This window comes from Topomyia yanbarensis, unplaced genomic scaffold, assembly GCF_030247195.1.
Source record: "Topomyia yanbarensis strain Yona2022 unplaced genomic scaffold, ASM3024719v1 HiC_scaffold_269, whole genome shotgun sequence".
Classification (NCBI taxonomy): Eukaryota; Metazoa; Arthropoda; class Insecta; order Diptera; family Culicidae; genus Topomyia; species Topomyia yanbarensis.
Window position 1 is genome coordinate 26,305 of NW_026683458.1, and position 17,922 is coordinate 44,226.

At 41.6% G+C, this 17,922-nt stretch overlaps 1 protein-coding gene across 1 annotated transcript; it reads right to left on the reverse strand.

The window, feature by feature from the left end:
• Positions 1-353: 353 nt before the first annotated feature.
• Positions 354-16,636, reverse strand: LOC131695072 (vacuolar protein sorting-associated protein 26-like). Its single transcript, XM_058983601.1, has 5 exons — positions 15,814-16,636; positions 1,190-1,400; positions 813-978; positions 583-747; positions 354-519 (listed from the first exon to the last, which is right to left on the reverse strand). The coding sequence occupies exons 1-5, from the start codon at positions 15,814-15,816 to the stop codon at positions 369-371; spliced, it is 696 nt and encodes a 231-aa protein (XP_058839584.1). The 5' UTR covers positions 15,817-16,636; the 3' UTR covers positions 354-368.
• Between the last annotated feature and the right edge of the window lie 1,286 nt (positions 16,637-17,922).

Consider the following 17,922-nt stretch of genomic DNA (forward strand, 5'->3'; position numbering starts at 1 on the left):
CAACAAAAAAAAAAATTAAACACGGGTTTCATTTTTCTTTGTTCGCCAGAAAAATGATTCCATCCCTGTTATTGAAAATAGAGTGCATACTGTCCATTCATCCTATCAAAGCAGAGCGAACCTAATGTCAAAAGTGAAGCTTGTTTTTAGAACTGGCAAACATCTCAAAAAAGTAAGTTGTATGATGACTACGCGTCAGTCCGAATGGTAATAGGAATGATAAATAAGATAATGGTTAACGAGCCAAATTCCCGAAAAAAGCCAAAATTGACTATGCATGAAATGCTGACAAAATTTACCCTCTACGTTATGTGGCAACATTAACACATTTGCATAGTCACGAAGTAGAGTACGTTAGTTCTGAACATTCAGTCATAAATTAAACACTGCCATACAAAAAAAATCATCTTACCAGAACCTGTCTGTTCCCGTTTGATGATAGCAATTTCCATGTGTTTGATTTTGATGCGCACCAGTAGGAAATAGATTTTTCCCACGATAACATCATGCAGATGATACCTGCAATGAAGAAAAATTTGAATAAACCTATTACGTAGCTTTCCACAATAACGACTAACTTACTTGCTTTTGTTATACTCGAACTCTATATGCAGACAGTCCTCGATGCCTACTTCCATCTTGATGGGACTGTTGGTATCCGGATAGCTGGATAGCGTGTGCACTGCAATGTCAACTTCGCGAATGATGTCGCTCAGACGGCGAACAATCGTTACTCGAAGGAAGTACCTATTGCGAAGCAGATTTTGTTTTTTTGAATAATTTTCCATTCCCGTCACATGCTAAATTGTTACCTCAAACGAACATTGGACCCAGCGTACACCTCGTATGGTTTCTCGACGTTGGCAAACTCGAACGGATACGATGTGTTCTGGATGAGATCTCCTGGTCTAGCCAGCTCGCGAACCAGGCTGAGGAAATCATGGTGATTCCCGCGGTCATAATAAAGCTCGATTTGACCTGTAAAGCACAATTCGATCAGTAAGATTCATATTCAACTGATAAACTTGGCATTCCCGCATCAACTAGCTGCTTCAATTCAATAAATAATTCACTATCAAGGCAAGCTTCTCTAGCCAATGCTACACCTAACATTGAACGTGTATTTACCATTTAATCAATAATATTTTTGCAAGAGAAAATGAAAATGAAGACGCGCTTCGACACTCACCAATCAGTTCCACTTTGATGCCCTGATGATCCAGTTTATTGCCCGGCTTTTTCAGTGTTATGTTAACCTTTCCACTGACGGTTTCCCCGTCGTAGTAAAGGAGATACTTATCCTTTTTGCCATCCTCGGTTTTGATATCGGCACTTTGCCGGTTTTCAGCCCCGTCGAAAACGATGTCGATGTCCGCCGATTGGCCGAAACGAAGAAAGTTCTGTGTTGTAGAAGAGAAAAATAGAAACAGTATAGTAGAAGTGTTTTGCAGTGAATAAAATTTTTAAGAGGGGCACGATTCAGTTCAGACTGTTTTTTTTTTTTGGTACAACTCAATACGTAAACATTGCCGTAAGCCGACCCATGCAAAGACCCAGCCAAGTACAGAACAAGTATTCTGCATACAAACGGTATTTCGTTCTCACTAAGCTGCTTACGGCCGGAAACTCCATTCTCCGGGGCCACACTTATACTATAACGTATCCGGCCTTGCAGCCTGATGTCAGTTGTTATCCTGCCTCTCTCCTCTTCCGCGGGCAAACCGGTAGTATATCGAAGTCAGTCCAGCGGTTCCGGGTGGAGCATAACTTTGTTTACTTGCTGATTTGTTGTATCTTTAGCAACAGACCCCCTGACCCCAAAGGTGGTTGCTTGAACTAATTACATTTAAGGATGGACAATATTTTTGCTTATATTGAATTCCTCATGAAGTGAAAGTCAAATACCGCCGCCACACTGTTAAGAATACGCAGAAGTCAGCGCTCTTACAGCCATAGTTGGTTCTCCTACAGGATAATCGCTGGAGGGAGTTTTGAAAATCCCGGCATCCGAGGATTGTAGAGTAATTCACCCTGGCAGACAGTAAGTCCGAGACGAACAGAGGACGAGAGCAGTCCCTCCGGATGTGTAGAGTGTGGAGCTGTATTACCTGACAATGGTTTTCGTAGCTCGGCAGCTGAAATCTGTTTATCCAAGGAAGATGTTAGAGTATAAAGCGTATGAACCGGCGTTAGACAACATCGATTTTGTCAACGCCGATCTGGTAGTACGGATTCCAAACAGTAGAACAATGTTCTAGTGTTGAGCGAACCAACGTGCAATAGAGCGATTTCCTTAGAGATTTTCAGGGTTCAGAAGATGAACCCAAGCTGTCTTGATGCATTATCCACGGTGTACGAAGTGTGTAATTTGAACGTTAGTGCCGAATATATGATGACTCCGAGATCCTTGACGTGAGAGTGTCAATTTGACCGAATGCTCGAGTCGAATAAATGATAGTAAAATTGAATAGAATGGCGTTTCCGTGTTTACGTAACGATTGAGCATTTTCTTGGGTTTTAAGCCATTCTGCTAGATCACCAAATGTACTAACGCTCTCTAGTTCACTCTGAAGGAACTCGGCATCGGTTTTATCCCGTATTTGTGAAAAAATCATACCGTCGGCGAAAGAAAGGTTGGGTCCTTGTAATTTGATATTGATGTTTTTAAAGTTGAGGAGAAATATTACTGGGCCAAGATGGCTTCTAGTACAGATAGAGTCTTTAGTTCTGATTTGGAGTAGCCTTCCGTCGAGGTGGGAACGAAACAAATGCACAATTTGTACAAATACCGAGTTTGTCCCGTTCGGCTATTGCGATATCATGGTTGATTTTGTCGAAGGCCGCAGATAGACTCATGTAAATAGCATTGGTTTGTAGTCCATCAGCGAATCCATCGAGTACTTGTTTTGAACGAAGGCAGGTTGGTTGTTGTCGATTGTTTTGGCATAAAACCGTGTTAGTTGTCCGCAGTGAAGTGTTTGCAGTGAACGGAGATAGGCTCATAAAACAACAAACACGAATATTTTTGATACGTTACTCAAACACGAAATCCCCCGATAGTTATCAAAATTTTGATTTGTATCCTTTTTTTAAACTGTAAGGGAATTAGACATCCGGTACACTGGCGCTCGACGATCCGAAATCAATACTTCGTCGCATACCACTCATTAATCCCCGGAGATGGGCCTAGATTACACCGACGGAGAGAGGTAGTTCTTCCAAAACCGATTCTCCTGCTGCAATCTGTGTTCTACTCGGATCACTCAGAATGGCGCTCAGGTCGGTTCGGCGATTCCGGGAGAACATCTAATTTGCTAGCGCCCCGATGACCCGGACCCGGTGCTACGTCACTACCACTCAACTAGTTCCCGGCGGTAGATCTAGACTACTCCGACAGAGAGTTTCACGGCGAAGAAATTTCTCTCAAACCCGCTCTATTGTTTCACAGCCGGTGTCGCTACTTTGTTGATCCCTTCGTTACTTCCTCCTTGCAGCTCGGACAGTATACGCGTCAGTCCTGTAAACAGCTTCACAGGTATGTTCGTCGTGGCATATCTCTTCGACGATAATGTCAACTGTCACAGCGGGCATACCTCTTCGAACCTATGACATTCGAAGACCACGCATTCCGGTGTCTCTTGCACGTTCACGCACTCCGGGCAAAGAAATGACGAAGCATGACAAAACCGATGCAGGTACTTCCGGAAGCATCCGTGCCCTGCGTCAAATGGAAGTTCACCTCTCCATACTTCCTATGCACACAAGCCAATAGATTTGAGATGAGTCGGTGGGTTCACCTTCCTTTCTCCGCGTTGTCCCACTCTTGCTGTCTCGTTGTATTTCGTGCATTCTTCCGCTGCACAGAGGAGCATTTGACCGAAAAAGCTGGCCAAAATTCAAATTTTCAAAAACCGTTATTAAGGGGTAACAGGCTCCAAGCAGGCTGTTCGGCATGGTTTGGCCATCTACGAAGCTGTCCTTTAAAGCCTACCAAACAGGGAAGCCCAATTCCATAGTGTCATGCGACCCGTGCTATAGGTAAAATTGTTGAAGGGGTTTAAAATTTTCTCAATGGCGAACGGAGCCTAGGAAGAGCTGGATGAACTCCTCAGTATGCTGCATTACGTAGCGGAACGTTCACTCTACGCACCGAAGTTTTTTCGCCGACGATCCACTTAATTTTGCCGAATTTTTGTTGGCTGGGGTTTTGTTGAGACTCTCGGCTGATGGTAGTTCGGTGAAGCTTTGCTGGGTATCGATTATCAAATTTCGATGTGTACAGACGAACCTGTCCAGAGGCCGTGTGGTATCCAGCCAAGAATTAAGCCCCTGGGTTTCTGCTCCCATGTCGTAGGAAGCGACTGAAAGTAGGAGTCCTTAAGTCAAGGTGTAGTTCCGTGCCGAGGACTTGATGATTGGAGGGTCTATGCCAATCGCGCACGGAGCATTTTGGGTTTTACCCTTACTGTGTTATGGCAATCTCTGACACAGTGGACCATTATTTTCTTCGAAAATCATGGGAATCATTTAAACCTGATATGGCACGCTATATGCGTTAACATCCCAACTTGATTGGTGTCCTCTAGTTGTTGGGAAATTCATCTTGGAAATGAATTGTACAGTTCTTTAATCAACAATGGTTAGAATAGCACAAATCAATCTCCAGTTACTTAACACTGCCTTCATTGCTTACTACAAGACAGGCACGACTAACCCACGTGAAATGCCTCGATCTTGCGTTCTTGCAAATAAGGCTATTGACGCATGTCTCATATCGCAGCTCACAAATTGCGATATCTGTGTTGTCACAGTTACACTGACTGTCGGTAACGTAGACAAAAAATATGTATATTGTTCAACATATCTACCGCCTAACGAGCCGTCTCCTTCTGATGATCTCAAAAGCGTTGTATCATATTGTAGCAGAAATGGGCTTCCGCTCATTATCGACAGTGGTTCGAATGCTCATCACATCATTTGGGGCAGCTCAGATATCAATCTGAGAGGCTCTGAATCGATGGAGTACATAATACATATATCCGTAATAAATTTTACCACCTTTGAATCGCAGGAAATCGTCATATTTACTGATGCTCAAATATTGTATTTTTTATTAATGTACAAAATTTCTTCTCTTCAGATACGCAAACTTTATTTTTTTAAGCGAGCACTCATGAGAGAGCTTTCAACAATTAGTGTTTTGCAGCCAATATCTATTTGCGATTTATTTTCATGATAATCATCAATAATCCAAGTCAAAGGAAATATGTCAGAAAATATTGGTTCAACTTTTCACTACGGGATATAAATTTCGACAAACTTTGAATGCCGTTGCAGCCCGGAGACCAACCAGTAACGAGGACGACGTGGTGTAAACTGTCGAATACGGATTGCCAATTGGGTCATAAGGCTGTTTTTGATTTTTTCCTATGCATTTGACGTTAAAGATACGTAGTCGAATTTTATTTACTTTTTCATACGCAAAATTATAAATCCATTGAACTACCTTGATCCCTATCCTTTTGCTAGAATTACTGTTAAGTTCTAACCCGTGTCGCTAAATCCACTGTCAAGGAAGACCGATAGTGTCAAACGAGGACGTGTTCACATTTTTAAAAAAAATAATTTATTCAGAAGTTTTAAGGGTTTAACATATAAAATGATGCATTTAGAAAAAAAGAACTCCATCGGTTTATGTAATAAAAGGAGAATTTTATTATTCATTTAATGACCCAATTGCCAAGGCTTACTTATATATGCAATAAATTATACAAAACTACTCTTTCAGGAATGGTTTTCGATAACAAATTAGAAATTTTTGTTAAGTACGACCGGCAAGGTTGTTTGAAACTGTCATCGTTAATTGTTTTGTTTCGCCATGAGTTAGCCGCAGTTTTTTTCATACTTTCCGGTTAAGATGTCGACGATTTATAAATTTCTTAGAACATTACAAATTCGACGTTCGGTAATAGTTTTGCCATAGGCAGATATAACTGTCGTGTAAGGTGCTACTTCAAGTTCGAGTGATTCTATGATTCTTAGATGAGCCTAGGATCCAACTTGGGTGCTTGAAATTTGGAACATTCGGGATCTTTGGTTGATTCTTCGTATTAATAAGATGGGTTTGGATCGGATTTCTTCAAATTATAAATTTTCTAGCTCGGGTCGGGCTCGGGTTTTTTAGAATTTTGAAATTCTCGGGTTCGGGTCGGGTTTTACAAAATATTCATTCTCGGGTTTGGGTCGGGTTTTTCAATTTTAAAATTTTCGGGCTCGGGTCGGGTTTTTTAAATTTTTAGAATTTCAGGCTCGGGTCGGGTTCGGGTATTTTAATTTTCAAGCTCTCGGGTTCGGGTTCAAAAAAATGAAACCCGACCATCTCTAAGTACATAAGTAATACAAATCTTTATATTCTGAATGTGGGAAACCGATCAACTTTTGCGAGGTTTGGAAGGGAGGCGGTGTTAGACATAAGGCTTTGCTCTGATAGAATTTCGCATGAGCTGGGAAATTGGCAGGTTCTAAATGAGACTGAACCGTCTCTATCCAATCATAAATATATATTTTTCGATCATTTTGATGTCACCTTCAATGTGGTAACATATCGTAATCCTAAATCTATAAACTAGGACCTTTTTTTTGGAAAGCTTGGCGACTAAATTTCATGGATATTTTCCAACAGTGTAATACACACGGACATGTAAGCAGATCAGTGTTGTTTAAGATAATTCCTATAACGCTGTATAGTGGTCAACACACACTCGACACCTACGCCTTCCTTGACGAAGGATCAGCATTGACGCTTGTCGAGATGAGCGTGGCGAAAAAATTGGGCATAAATAGCGAACCCGATCTGTTGAAACTGATCCGGACATCCATGATGGCGCGTACAGAGAGGTCATCTAAACGGGTGGATATCACAATCTCGGCTCGAGGTAGTCATCAGCAACACTGTTTAAAAGGGGCTCACACAGTAAAAGACTTACACCTACCAAAACAAAGTCTAACAGTCTTGGATCTTGTTGATCTTGTTTTACTCATCTTCAGGGTCTACCCATTTTTTCGTACGTTGACGCAGAACCGAAAGTACTGATTGGATTACGGAACCTAGAACTGTTTGGGCCACTCGAAACTCGCGTTGGTCAACCTGGCGACCCCGTGGCCGTTCGAAGTACACTCGGTTGGGCTGTGTACGGTCCAAGTGAGAGCGTGCTGATGGAAAGCGGGTTTCTCTGGCTCCACGATTGCCAGCGAGTAATTGACGACGAGCTCAATGAGCTGAGACGACAGCAATACTCGTTAGAAGAGACCGTGGTGTGCACTCTCCCGCTTCTAGAATCAACGGACGACATCCAAGCCCGAGAGATACTGGAGCAAACGACACGACGTATAGATAATAGGTTCGAGACTGGACTTATTTGGAAGAGCGACGACTTCAAATTTCCGGACAGCTGGGACATGGTAGTACGCAGATTAAAAGGCCTCGAAGTTAAGCTAGCAAAAGATCCAGAACTACGCGAAAACGTTTTCCAGCAAATTCGAGAATACTTGGCGAAAGGGTACGCACATAAAGCAACTGAAAGGGAGTTGGATGCGGCTAATCCTAAACGCGTGTGGTATTTGCCGATTAACGTGGTCACACATCCCAAGAAACCAGAAAAGAAGCGGCTTGTATGGGACGCTGCAGTCCGAGTTGGAGGCGTGTCGCTGAATTCGCAGTTAATGAAAGGACCAGATTTGTTACGATCGCTGCCATCTGTCATTTGTACGTTTCGAGAACGACCAATCGCATTTGGAGGCGATATTAGAGAGATGTTCCACCGGGTGCAAATCATTCCGGAGGATAAACACTCTCAACGTTTCCTTTTTCGATTTGATGCACAACAGGATCCGGATACTTACATCATGGATGTGGTGACGTTTGGTGCGACCTACTCGCCATGTTCTGTCCAACAAGTGATGCACAAAAATGCACTCGAGTCAGTCGATGAATTTCCAAGCGCTGCAGCAGCAATAATGGGGAGCACTTATGGACACATATGGACGACAATTTTGATTCAGCCGATTCACCCGAAGAGGCGATAGGGCGAGCTAAAGAAGTTCGCACCATTCACGCGCACGCTGGATTCGAAATGCGCAACTGGGTGAGCAACAGCGAACAAGTTTTGCATGCATTGGGAGAATGTAACGAACAAAAGCAATTGAAGATTGGTCTGGATAAACAGAATGGCTGGGAACGAGTTCTCGGGTTGGTTTGGAACCCGTACGGCGACTTCTTTACGTTCTCTACCGAATTCCACGATGATGTCGCTGAGTATGTGACTGGAAACGGTTGGCCGACGATACGCATAACTGCCTGCTGCGTTATGAGTTTATTTGACCCGATGGGGCTATTGGCACCATATCTGATTCATGGTAAAATATTGATCCAATACCTTTGGAGATGCGACATTCATTGGGACCAACGAATTCCGGAGGATGAACATAAGAAGTGGAAGAAATGGATATCCCTCTTACCCGGAATTTCCCACTTAAAAATTCCACGCTACTATTTTAACAGTGTTAACCCAAATCATTCCCATTGTATTCAGCTGCACGTGTTCACCGATGCAAGTAAACTAGGCTGCGCAGCATATATTCAGGTCGACAATGATGCGGGAGTCTATTGTACGTTGGTCATGGCAAAAAGCAAAGTTGCGTCAATCAAGTATCAATCTATTCCTAGGAAAGAATTACAGGCGGCAACACTAGGAGCGAGATTGACGGTACGTGTCCACGATTGTCACCCTCTTAATATCTGCAGTACAACCTTCTGGACAGATTCGAGCACCGTACTTTCTTGGATCCGCTCAGACAGCCGAAGATACAAGCAGTACGTTGCCCATCGTGTAGGCGAGATTATCATACACTCCCAGCTGCAGGACTGGCGGTGGCTACCGTCAAAGGAGAATGTTGCAGACTGCCTCACAAAGTGGGGAAATGATACCGAGCCGGATATAAACAGCAGGTGGTTTCATGCGCCGTCTTTGCTGTGGAAATCGGAGGAAAACTGGCCACAGCAACGAAAAGTCGCGGTGAATACAGAATTAAAACTTCGACCGCGGTATTTACTCCATCATATGCAGATCTCTGAAACTCAACAAGACAACAAGTATCTAAGTGTTAGTTCGATCGATTGCTTTTGCATACCGCTTCATCCGAAACTGTAAACTGAAAGCAAATGGCCAACCGATACGGACGATTAAGGCAGTCGGCCATCAAGTGAAGTGCTTGCTACGACAGGTCCCAGCAATTGATTTTCCTTTGGATCGAAGTGAGTACGAAAAGGCCGAGCAGCATCTGTGGCGAGTTGCCCAGTCCGAATGCTTTTCCGACGAAGTAACGATATTATTAAAAAATCGAGACATTTCCGCTGAATTACAAGTGAGTATTGACAAATCTAGCCCAATCTACAATCGATGTCCGTTCGCTGATGAGTTTGAAGTTCTCCGCGTTCTTGGCAGAACTGCAAACACTGGATACGCATCTTTCGATGCACGGTTCCCTGTTCTGCTTCCTAAAAAGCACAAGATTACCTTTCTGATGCCAAAACGCAGTGGTCGTTCAATCCACCCGCGGCCCCCCACATGGGTGGAGTGTGGGAACGCATGGTGCGTAGTGTAAAAGAAACCATGCGTGCTCTCGACGATGGCCGTAAGCTAAACGATGAGATACTGTTGACCGTCCTAGCGGACACAAACACTCCAAATCACTTTATTTTTTGTGGACCATCATCGGGTGCGCATGAGCCATTGAGAACTCCGGTCGACCTTGCGGGGACACTTCGAAGCAGTTATAAGCGAAGCCAGTATCTATCGGATGCCCTTTGGAAACGATGGTTAAAGGAGTATTTTCCCACTCTCAACCGAAGATCAAAATGGTTTGACGACGTCCCAGCTATTCGTGTTCGCGATTTGGTTTATGTAGCCGAAGGCAAACGCAGAACCTGGATCCGAGGAAAAATTGAGCAGGTATATCCAGGACCAGACGGGAGAGTTCGGCAAGCAACCGTACGAACCTAGCGGCCAAGAATTGCTCCGGCCGGTGGTAAAGTTGGCGTTGATTGAGATAAGAAATGGTGTATCCAGTAAGCTTCAGGAACCATATCCGGATTCACGGGGCGGGGGATGTTCCGGCAGCACTGTACCAGATGGGGTATGTTCGGACTAACGACAGCGACCTTGTTAAACCACTGACGTTTCATCGCGATACGAACCGACTGTCAAGAGGTGATTGGAGATTGAGAAAGATCGGCGAATACGTGCGGAATCTAGCATCTGAATATTTGCCTGTTTAATTTTTCTGGAATAGAATATTAGTTTTGCAGCAGTAATAAAACTTTTATAGCTTTGAGCTTCTCAAACATAAACGGTTGCTGCAAGGAGCTTCTTTCATTTCAAGTGTCCTTCCAATCTATTCTGGAAGCGACGAGCAGTCATGGGATATCTGCATGTATCTCGGGTTGGATAAACGCAATGCTTAATAACCGCATTCTTTGTTCGTCACTGCGACCGGCTGAAGTTGAGTATTTGCGGTTGTCCTCAGGGTGGCTTTCTGTCACCTTTGTTATGGAACTTGGTTGACGACGGCTTATTGAAGCAACTCAATGAGCTCGGATTTGCTGACGGTTACCAAATACTAATTACTGGACATTGCATCGGAACAATCTTTGACTTAATACACAAGCATTAAGGGCTGTCGAACAGTGGTGTCAACAAGTTAAATTATCAGTTAACCCTAGCAAAACTTCAATGGTTCTTTTCACGAAGAAGCGAATAACAACCGAAGTTCGTCCCTTGCAGTTCTTTGATTCTGAGCTACTGTGTGCAGATCAAGTCAAATACGTTGGAGTTATATTGGATTCCAAACTGAATTGGTCTGCTCACATTGAGTTCAGAGTCAAGAAAGCGTGCATGGCCTTCAGGGCAGTGCAGACGAACTTTTGGAAAGACCTGGGATCTCAAACCTAAATACATCTATTGGATTTACACGACAATTGTACGTCCAATACTGTCATACGGATGCCTCGTGTGGTAGCAGAGGCGAGAGGTGATGACAGTCCAGTCAAAGCTAAACCATCTGCAAAGAATGGCGCTCATGGCGTTAACTGGTACTTTCACCACAACTCCGACTGCTGCTCTTGAGGCACTTCTAAATATCAAATCAGTACACATGCACCTCAAACAAGAAGCACTATCATGTGCATACAGACTGCAGGTTACTGGGCTTAGGAACAGTAACCATGTTGATCTTGCTACCAGTCATACACGATTGTGGTCGCAAATGGTAGGATGGGGTGAAGATATTCTTACTCCCAAAAACAACAACAAACGCAAGTAGTCTGATACACTGATGGTTCTTTGATGGAGGGACGTGCTGGTGCTGGTGTCTACTATCGTGAAATGAGATTGGAACAATCTCACTCACTACTGTATGCTGTACTGTATTCCAAGCTTAAATCTTTGCGATTATGTGCGGGGTACAATCGGCCCTTCAACAGAGTTTGTCCGGCAGAGTTATAAACTTCTGCTTCGATTGTCAGGCTGCAATCAAGGCCCTTAGCTCAGACAAATCCCGGCCCAAGCTAGTGATCGCGTGCCGAAACCGAATCGAAGAACTAAGCATTGTCAACACTATCTACCTTGTCTGGGTGCCCGGACATTCCGGTATTACTGGAAATGAGTGGGCTGACGAATTAGCCAGGGCAGGCGCAGCAGTTGACTTCGTTTGTTCTGAGCCTGCCCTGCCAATTTCGACAAGTTGGATAAGGGAAAAAATGCGGTCCTGGACTTGGTCCGAGCACCGTAGTTATTGAAGAAATCTAAAACGTGTCGCCAAACAAAGACGTTTCTAGAGCAAACGTGCCCAGTGATTTCGAAAAATCTACATTTTTCGAAGCTCCACTTCGGCATGCTGAACAGGGCTTCAACCGGCCACCGCAAACTCAACTATCACATGGCAATTATTCAGCGTGCTGAGTCTTTTACATGTGATCTTTGTGAATACGACCACGGAAACTCATATCATCTAATATGAAACTGTCGAGCAGTAGCGCAATTGCAATTTCGAGTTTTCGGCCGTCCTTACATAGACGACACCATGTTTGGACGACTGAAACTCAGAGACACTTTAAAGCTTCTTATACAATGTGGTAGAGCTTTAGGCTAACTCGCAGGCGAGTTGAACTACTTGTGAGATTAACTTGCCTACTGTTTGTTTTTACTTTTGTACTGTTATTTTTCCGACTCTTCCAATTCTACTTCCCCACACATCCTTCTCATTTCCTTCCGCTCAGGAAATGATGAAAACACACGGCAAGGAACAAATCCCCGACTACATACCGCAGTGATCGGAAACGCCAAAAACGTGAACTTAATTCACTAGAGGCCAAGCCATCGAATATATTCACAGGGTGTCTTTGGAGGAATTGTTCGTGTGGATATTCTCCACAATCTGATAAAAATTGAATTTATGCATGGCTTACTATGATCGAACTAAAAAAATTAACTTTTTTTATACTGACGAGGTAGAAAGTCTGTGTCTTCGGCAAACTTTTAGAAATGCTCGCAATGAAGAATTTTGTTGAAAAAACCTGAGCTTGTAGGACTAAAGGTTATCGATTTGTAAGACGTTTTCTATGGCAACCCCCTTAGATCTAGTCTTTTTAATCTAACTTTTTGCATTGTGACTTTTCGTGCAAACAATGTTTTAGACAAAGGTGGAGGTATTAAAACTCATAATATTGTTGAAGACTATATGAAGAAATACTCATTCGTTTCAAAGTTATTGAAGATTTTTAAATTTTTTACACCAACTTTGACAATGTATAAGAAAGAAAGGTGCAAGCCAAAATGCATGAGCAGGCGCCTTTTTCACTGTCTAGACCATGCACAATAAAGGTAAGAAGGTTTGGTCCGTGGCACTCTAGAACCCTATGAATAGGGTAAGGTTACTTCATCATATTTTTTTACTTTTCCATACAAAAACGAGCAAATTTTTTTGTTGCAGATGTTCTGCGTTTGAGATGTACTTTCCCCGGTTGCCAAACGAAAACCTGTAATTATTGCGTGTGACATTGTATGTAAAGTCTAACTATGAGTCCTGTGGTAGTGTGTGCGTGGAAGGTGTGAGTTTTGGCGTTCAAGTCCAGGGGTGCATATCTATCTGTTGGCGTGGGTAGTGTGATCGCGAAAGACTCGAGCGTTTGTATGTTAACGTGTTTGCCGCTTGCGCTAGCGTGTGTGTAACTTTGTGTGCATAAATTCGACGTTAAAATCGTGTGGCCATTCGCATGTATTCTTGAATGAATGCGCGCGGAACGTGAGTCTGATGCTTAATTTTTAGTGCTAGATGCTAGAAGAGTCAGTTTCGCCATATCACTAGAGTTCCCGGCCTTATCGCCGTGGAACGTTTTGTCTAGTGAACGAGCGTTTGTACGTTTGGAATGGGAGAGGTTGTGAGTGTATATGACAAAATATGCAATTAATTGTGTGAGTGAGTGTTAGTATGAATCTAATTTAGGATATCGTAATAAAAGGGTTCATAACATGCCAAATAAAGGAATAAGATGCAAAGAGGTTACCTAGTAGTGTATAAATTGACCGATATTATTTTTGGTATACATCAGTAGTGGAAAAGCAAACTAATAGAACTACAACAAAAACAGGATTTCATCATGCCATGCTGACCGGGAATGGATATTCACGTGCGTCGGTAAACACATTGTTCCTTAATTTATCAATCCAATCGTCCCGAATGAATAGAATCGAATGTACATATTGAACACTGGATTTATCAACTATTCTATCATATGCGCCAGTTCTACATCCAATCCCTGATCCAGCTGTCACAAATTATCAGACGAACACACATAGATAGATAAAGGAGTAGCATATAACCATTGTACACTAGTACTAAAAACTATCTAATAGGTTTCTATTTCTACATTTCTTTATTTTATTGATCTGTGTACGATGACAAAGCTGACCAATAAATACACACGCAATGACCCCCACCCCACTGCGGGCTGTGCCCATAAACATTGCCATTAAGCTGTTCAACAATGCTTGCAAACAAAGCCCACAGAAAAGGCAATCCACGGCGATCCACCAACCTGCTTCGCCAATGTGCACAGGCTGTTGGCTGACTGTTAGTTTGGGCTCATGCGGAGTATGAAAAAATACAAAACATAAAAAGGCCCATACGTCCTCTCGGTCTCCTCGATGCATTACTATCGAGGAGGCGTAATGCAATAACCATCTTAAAGCAGTTGTCTGTCAGGTGCTGCTTTATGATGTTTGCATTACCATCAAACCCGTCAACCTAGGGGCGGAACTTTCAAAAGAATGTCATGTCATTAATAACTAAATTTTACGGAAAAAATTGAAAAAAATTTTATGCTCATTTTTGTATGGAAAAGGTAGGAAAACATGAACGGACCAAACCTTCTTATCCTTATTGTGCATAGTCTAGAGTGAAAAAAGTGCCTATTCGTGCATTTTAGGTTACACGTGCAGTCTTCAACAATATGATGTGGTTTTAATACCTCCACATTTGTCTAGTACATCGTTTGCACGAAAAGTCACAATGGAAATTATATTAAAAAAACTAGATTTAAAGGGGTTGCCATAGAAAACGCCTTATAAGTTGATAACTTTTAGTCCTACAAACTCAGGTTCTTCAACAAAATTCTTCACTACGAGCATTTCCAAAACTTTTTTTTTTTTTTTGTCTGTCGAAGACACCAACTTCCTACCTCGTCAGTATAAAAAGTTCATTTTTTTATATCGATCATAGTAAGCCATGCCTAATTTAAATTTTTATCACATTATGGAGAATATTCACACGAACAATTCCTTCAAAGACAGGCTGTGAATATATTCGATGGTTTGTTTTCTAGTGCATTAAGTTCACGTTTTTTGGTGTTTCCGACCACTTTGCATACGGGGAACGTGCCATTTAAGCCAATATATTCTGATTCCTGATATGGCATAAGCACGGGAAAAAAGCGGCGTGTGGAAGCGGAGACACTTCGCTAGCAAAGCCGCTCGTTTGCCCTATTTTTCCAAACATGGGGGCTATGGCTAATTAAAGTCCGACTGACCGATAGCAAAGTCAGAGAGCACGGGTGGTAAGAATTTTTTTAATTGTTGCGTTGGAAGCATATTTTGCATGCAAATCTGTGATTTTGTAATTGTAATTTAATTGAATACGGTATTGTGTGGGTTTACACCTAGTATCAAAGCAAAAATATTTAAGGCAATTAATATTCCGTTGAAAGTATTTTGCCACAACGTTTGCAGTACAGTCAGTAACCATTATGCTAAATGACCATTATGCCAAACGATTTTTATGCCGAACGGCCATTATGCCAAATGACCGGTTAGTGACCTTCATACCAAATACCTTATGTCCTTATGCTAAATGGCTTTATGCCAAATAGGATACATTCGTTTAGTTTTACGTCCCATGAGAAATCAATGGAATGTACAACTATAGCAGCCACATTAGCAATAGCGTCATGTTCCTATAGTGTATGAAGCGTTTTTCAAATACAAGAATAAGTAATTGTAATTAGTTTAGCATGGAAACTACGATTATGAATAGATACATCTCTCAAAACCTAGTGAGTACAAATATAGCTGATATTTTCCCCATATAATAAGAATTGAAGCCTCTTGATGGACACATTAACACAATTTAAAAAAAATATACTCAATTTTGTTTGACAACAATTTTCCCTTAAATCTCTGTTGACAGTCAGACACCACATACCATTTTTGCTGCTACCGCACTCTAATCCCCAGTTGATTGACAAGTTCCTTTTATTTACTCGTTTCGGGCCGCTTTTCACCAGTTCAGATCATAGATCCAGAAATCAGCCACAAAAGTAAAATGAATTTCACTACCAACGAATCAGTCTTCTGATTAGCACCACCGAATAAAATGATATTAAACTCTGCGCTGACCGCTATCTGTCGTGTGTTTTCGCGAGCTGTCCGTTTATCAAAACTGCAATGCCGGAGGTAGCAAGGGCGAGAAACGCAGTGGAGCTTAGTAGTTGGGTAGGTAGGTTGGGAGAAGCAGCTGGAAGGAACTATTTTATCGCTTGCATATGGGAGGAAATCGCCTCCTTCTTTTTATATAATTTTACTATCAAGCTTTCTGCTCTGGACTAAATTAACACTAAGTTATATCGACAGATTGACACAATAGCGTTCTCTTGCGCTGGATATTTTTATATATTTCACAACGATGCCTATGGAACCACTTTGCACTTTATTCCTGTTATTCCACTAATGATAGATCGTAGTCACTCGCGGTACGCCATCAGTGCTGTGCAGTCTGTTCAGACTGGTAGCCAAAGAGCTCTAATCAAAGTTCGTAGCTGACCATCCCTAGCACTTTTACACACGTTATATTGTTATATAACACATTCAACTGTAGCTAGGCACATTCACTGAATCAAAACGAATGGAATCAAACCGTTTGTGATGAACAAAAACGTAACACGAATCAATTTTATTGATAAGCGAAAATTCAATCACGGAGTTTCTCCGCACCGTTCTTGCACTTTTGATTGACTCAATGAACGAAATGTCAGTTTCGTTCAGTATATTTATCTGTCATATTCAACTTAACGAATCAAACCGGTATAAAATTTTCAGCAACACATAACTGGTATAAATGTTCAACCGGGTGTACATTTCACTCTTTCGATTTTATTGTCCATTGGAAACGCGCCTTTCGAGCATTTTTGGTGCGACTAATTCAAAGGGTCAGACAATTAATTAAATCTTTTCAATGATTATTTAACCCTAGAACGGTTTTGTGGGTACATTTGTACCTAGAGCTGTTTGCAATCCCTATTATTCTGTAACGGTTTATTTATCTGTTTCATAAATCAATTTGGTTTTAAAACTTCAATTAAAGCAGGTCCAAAATATTTGTTTCATTTGACCAACTTAACAGTGCCCGTTTAAAGCTTGTTTGGGGTGCAAATGTACCCCACAAAACCGTTTACGTTAGTGTTTTGTCATATGTAGCTAATTCGGAAATTTTTTTACATCGCACCATTCGATTAGTCTATTCCCACCCAAATAGAAATGTACACGGGTACGAAAAACTACCAAAAGTTGAGCCCTTTTGACTCAATCCCGGGGTATCATGGAATAAGGTAAAATTAGGTAAACCGTGTTGAAGGTAGTTTCCCTTCAACCACGGCAAAAATCACAACTCATTGACAGGTTTCTTATACTCAACCTTGAGTTAAATATGCCTAAATTAAAGTTCAATCTACCTAATTTTAAGTATACCTCAAACAACTCAAAAGTACCTTATTCCTTATTATTTTTTTTTGACAACACTAATAAGTGCAAAAGCGACGCAAGACTCAAAACTACCTAAATTTAAGTTAATAGAACTTATTCTGCGGGTTGTTTTATTTTTTCGTGTACAGTGACAGTACAATAGTTTTAAAATAATTTACAATAAATTCTAGTGTTGTGCTACAATACAAAAACAATAAACTTTATCATTTCTACTGTAAATATCCATATAAAATCGATTTTTACAGTAAAGGGGGTGGTTATGTATCTTAACATTAAAAATTTTGATTTTTCTTCATACATTTTTTTCTCGAAAACAATAAAATTTAATGTGAATTTACAGTGTCATGAAATTTTATTGTAAATCTACTGCGAGAACTCTGCGTCGAACAATGTTGAAACAGTATTCTTCGTGCTTTTCCAAAGGAGACGCGACGATTATTTTTCGTCGCAGCAAGATTCGTAGAGCTGTTCGGCGCACGGTTCGTCGCAATGTATTTCTTATGGGGTGTATGACACATTAAAAAGGTGGTGAAATTTTGTGTAAAAACCTTAT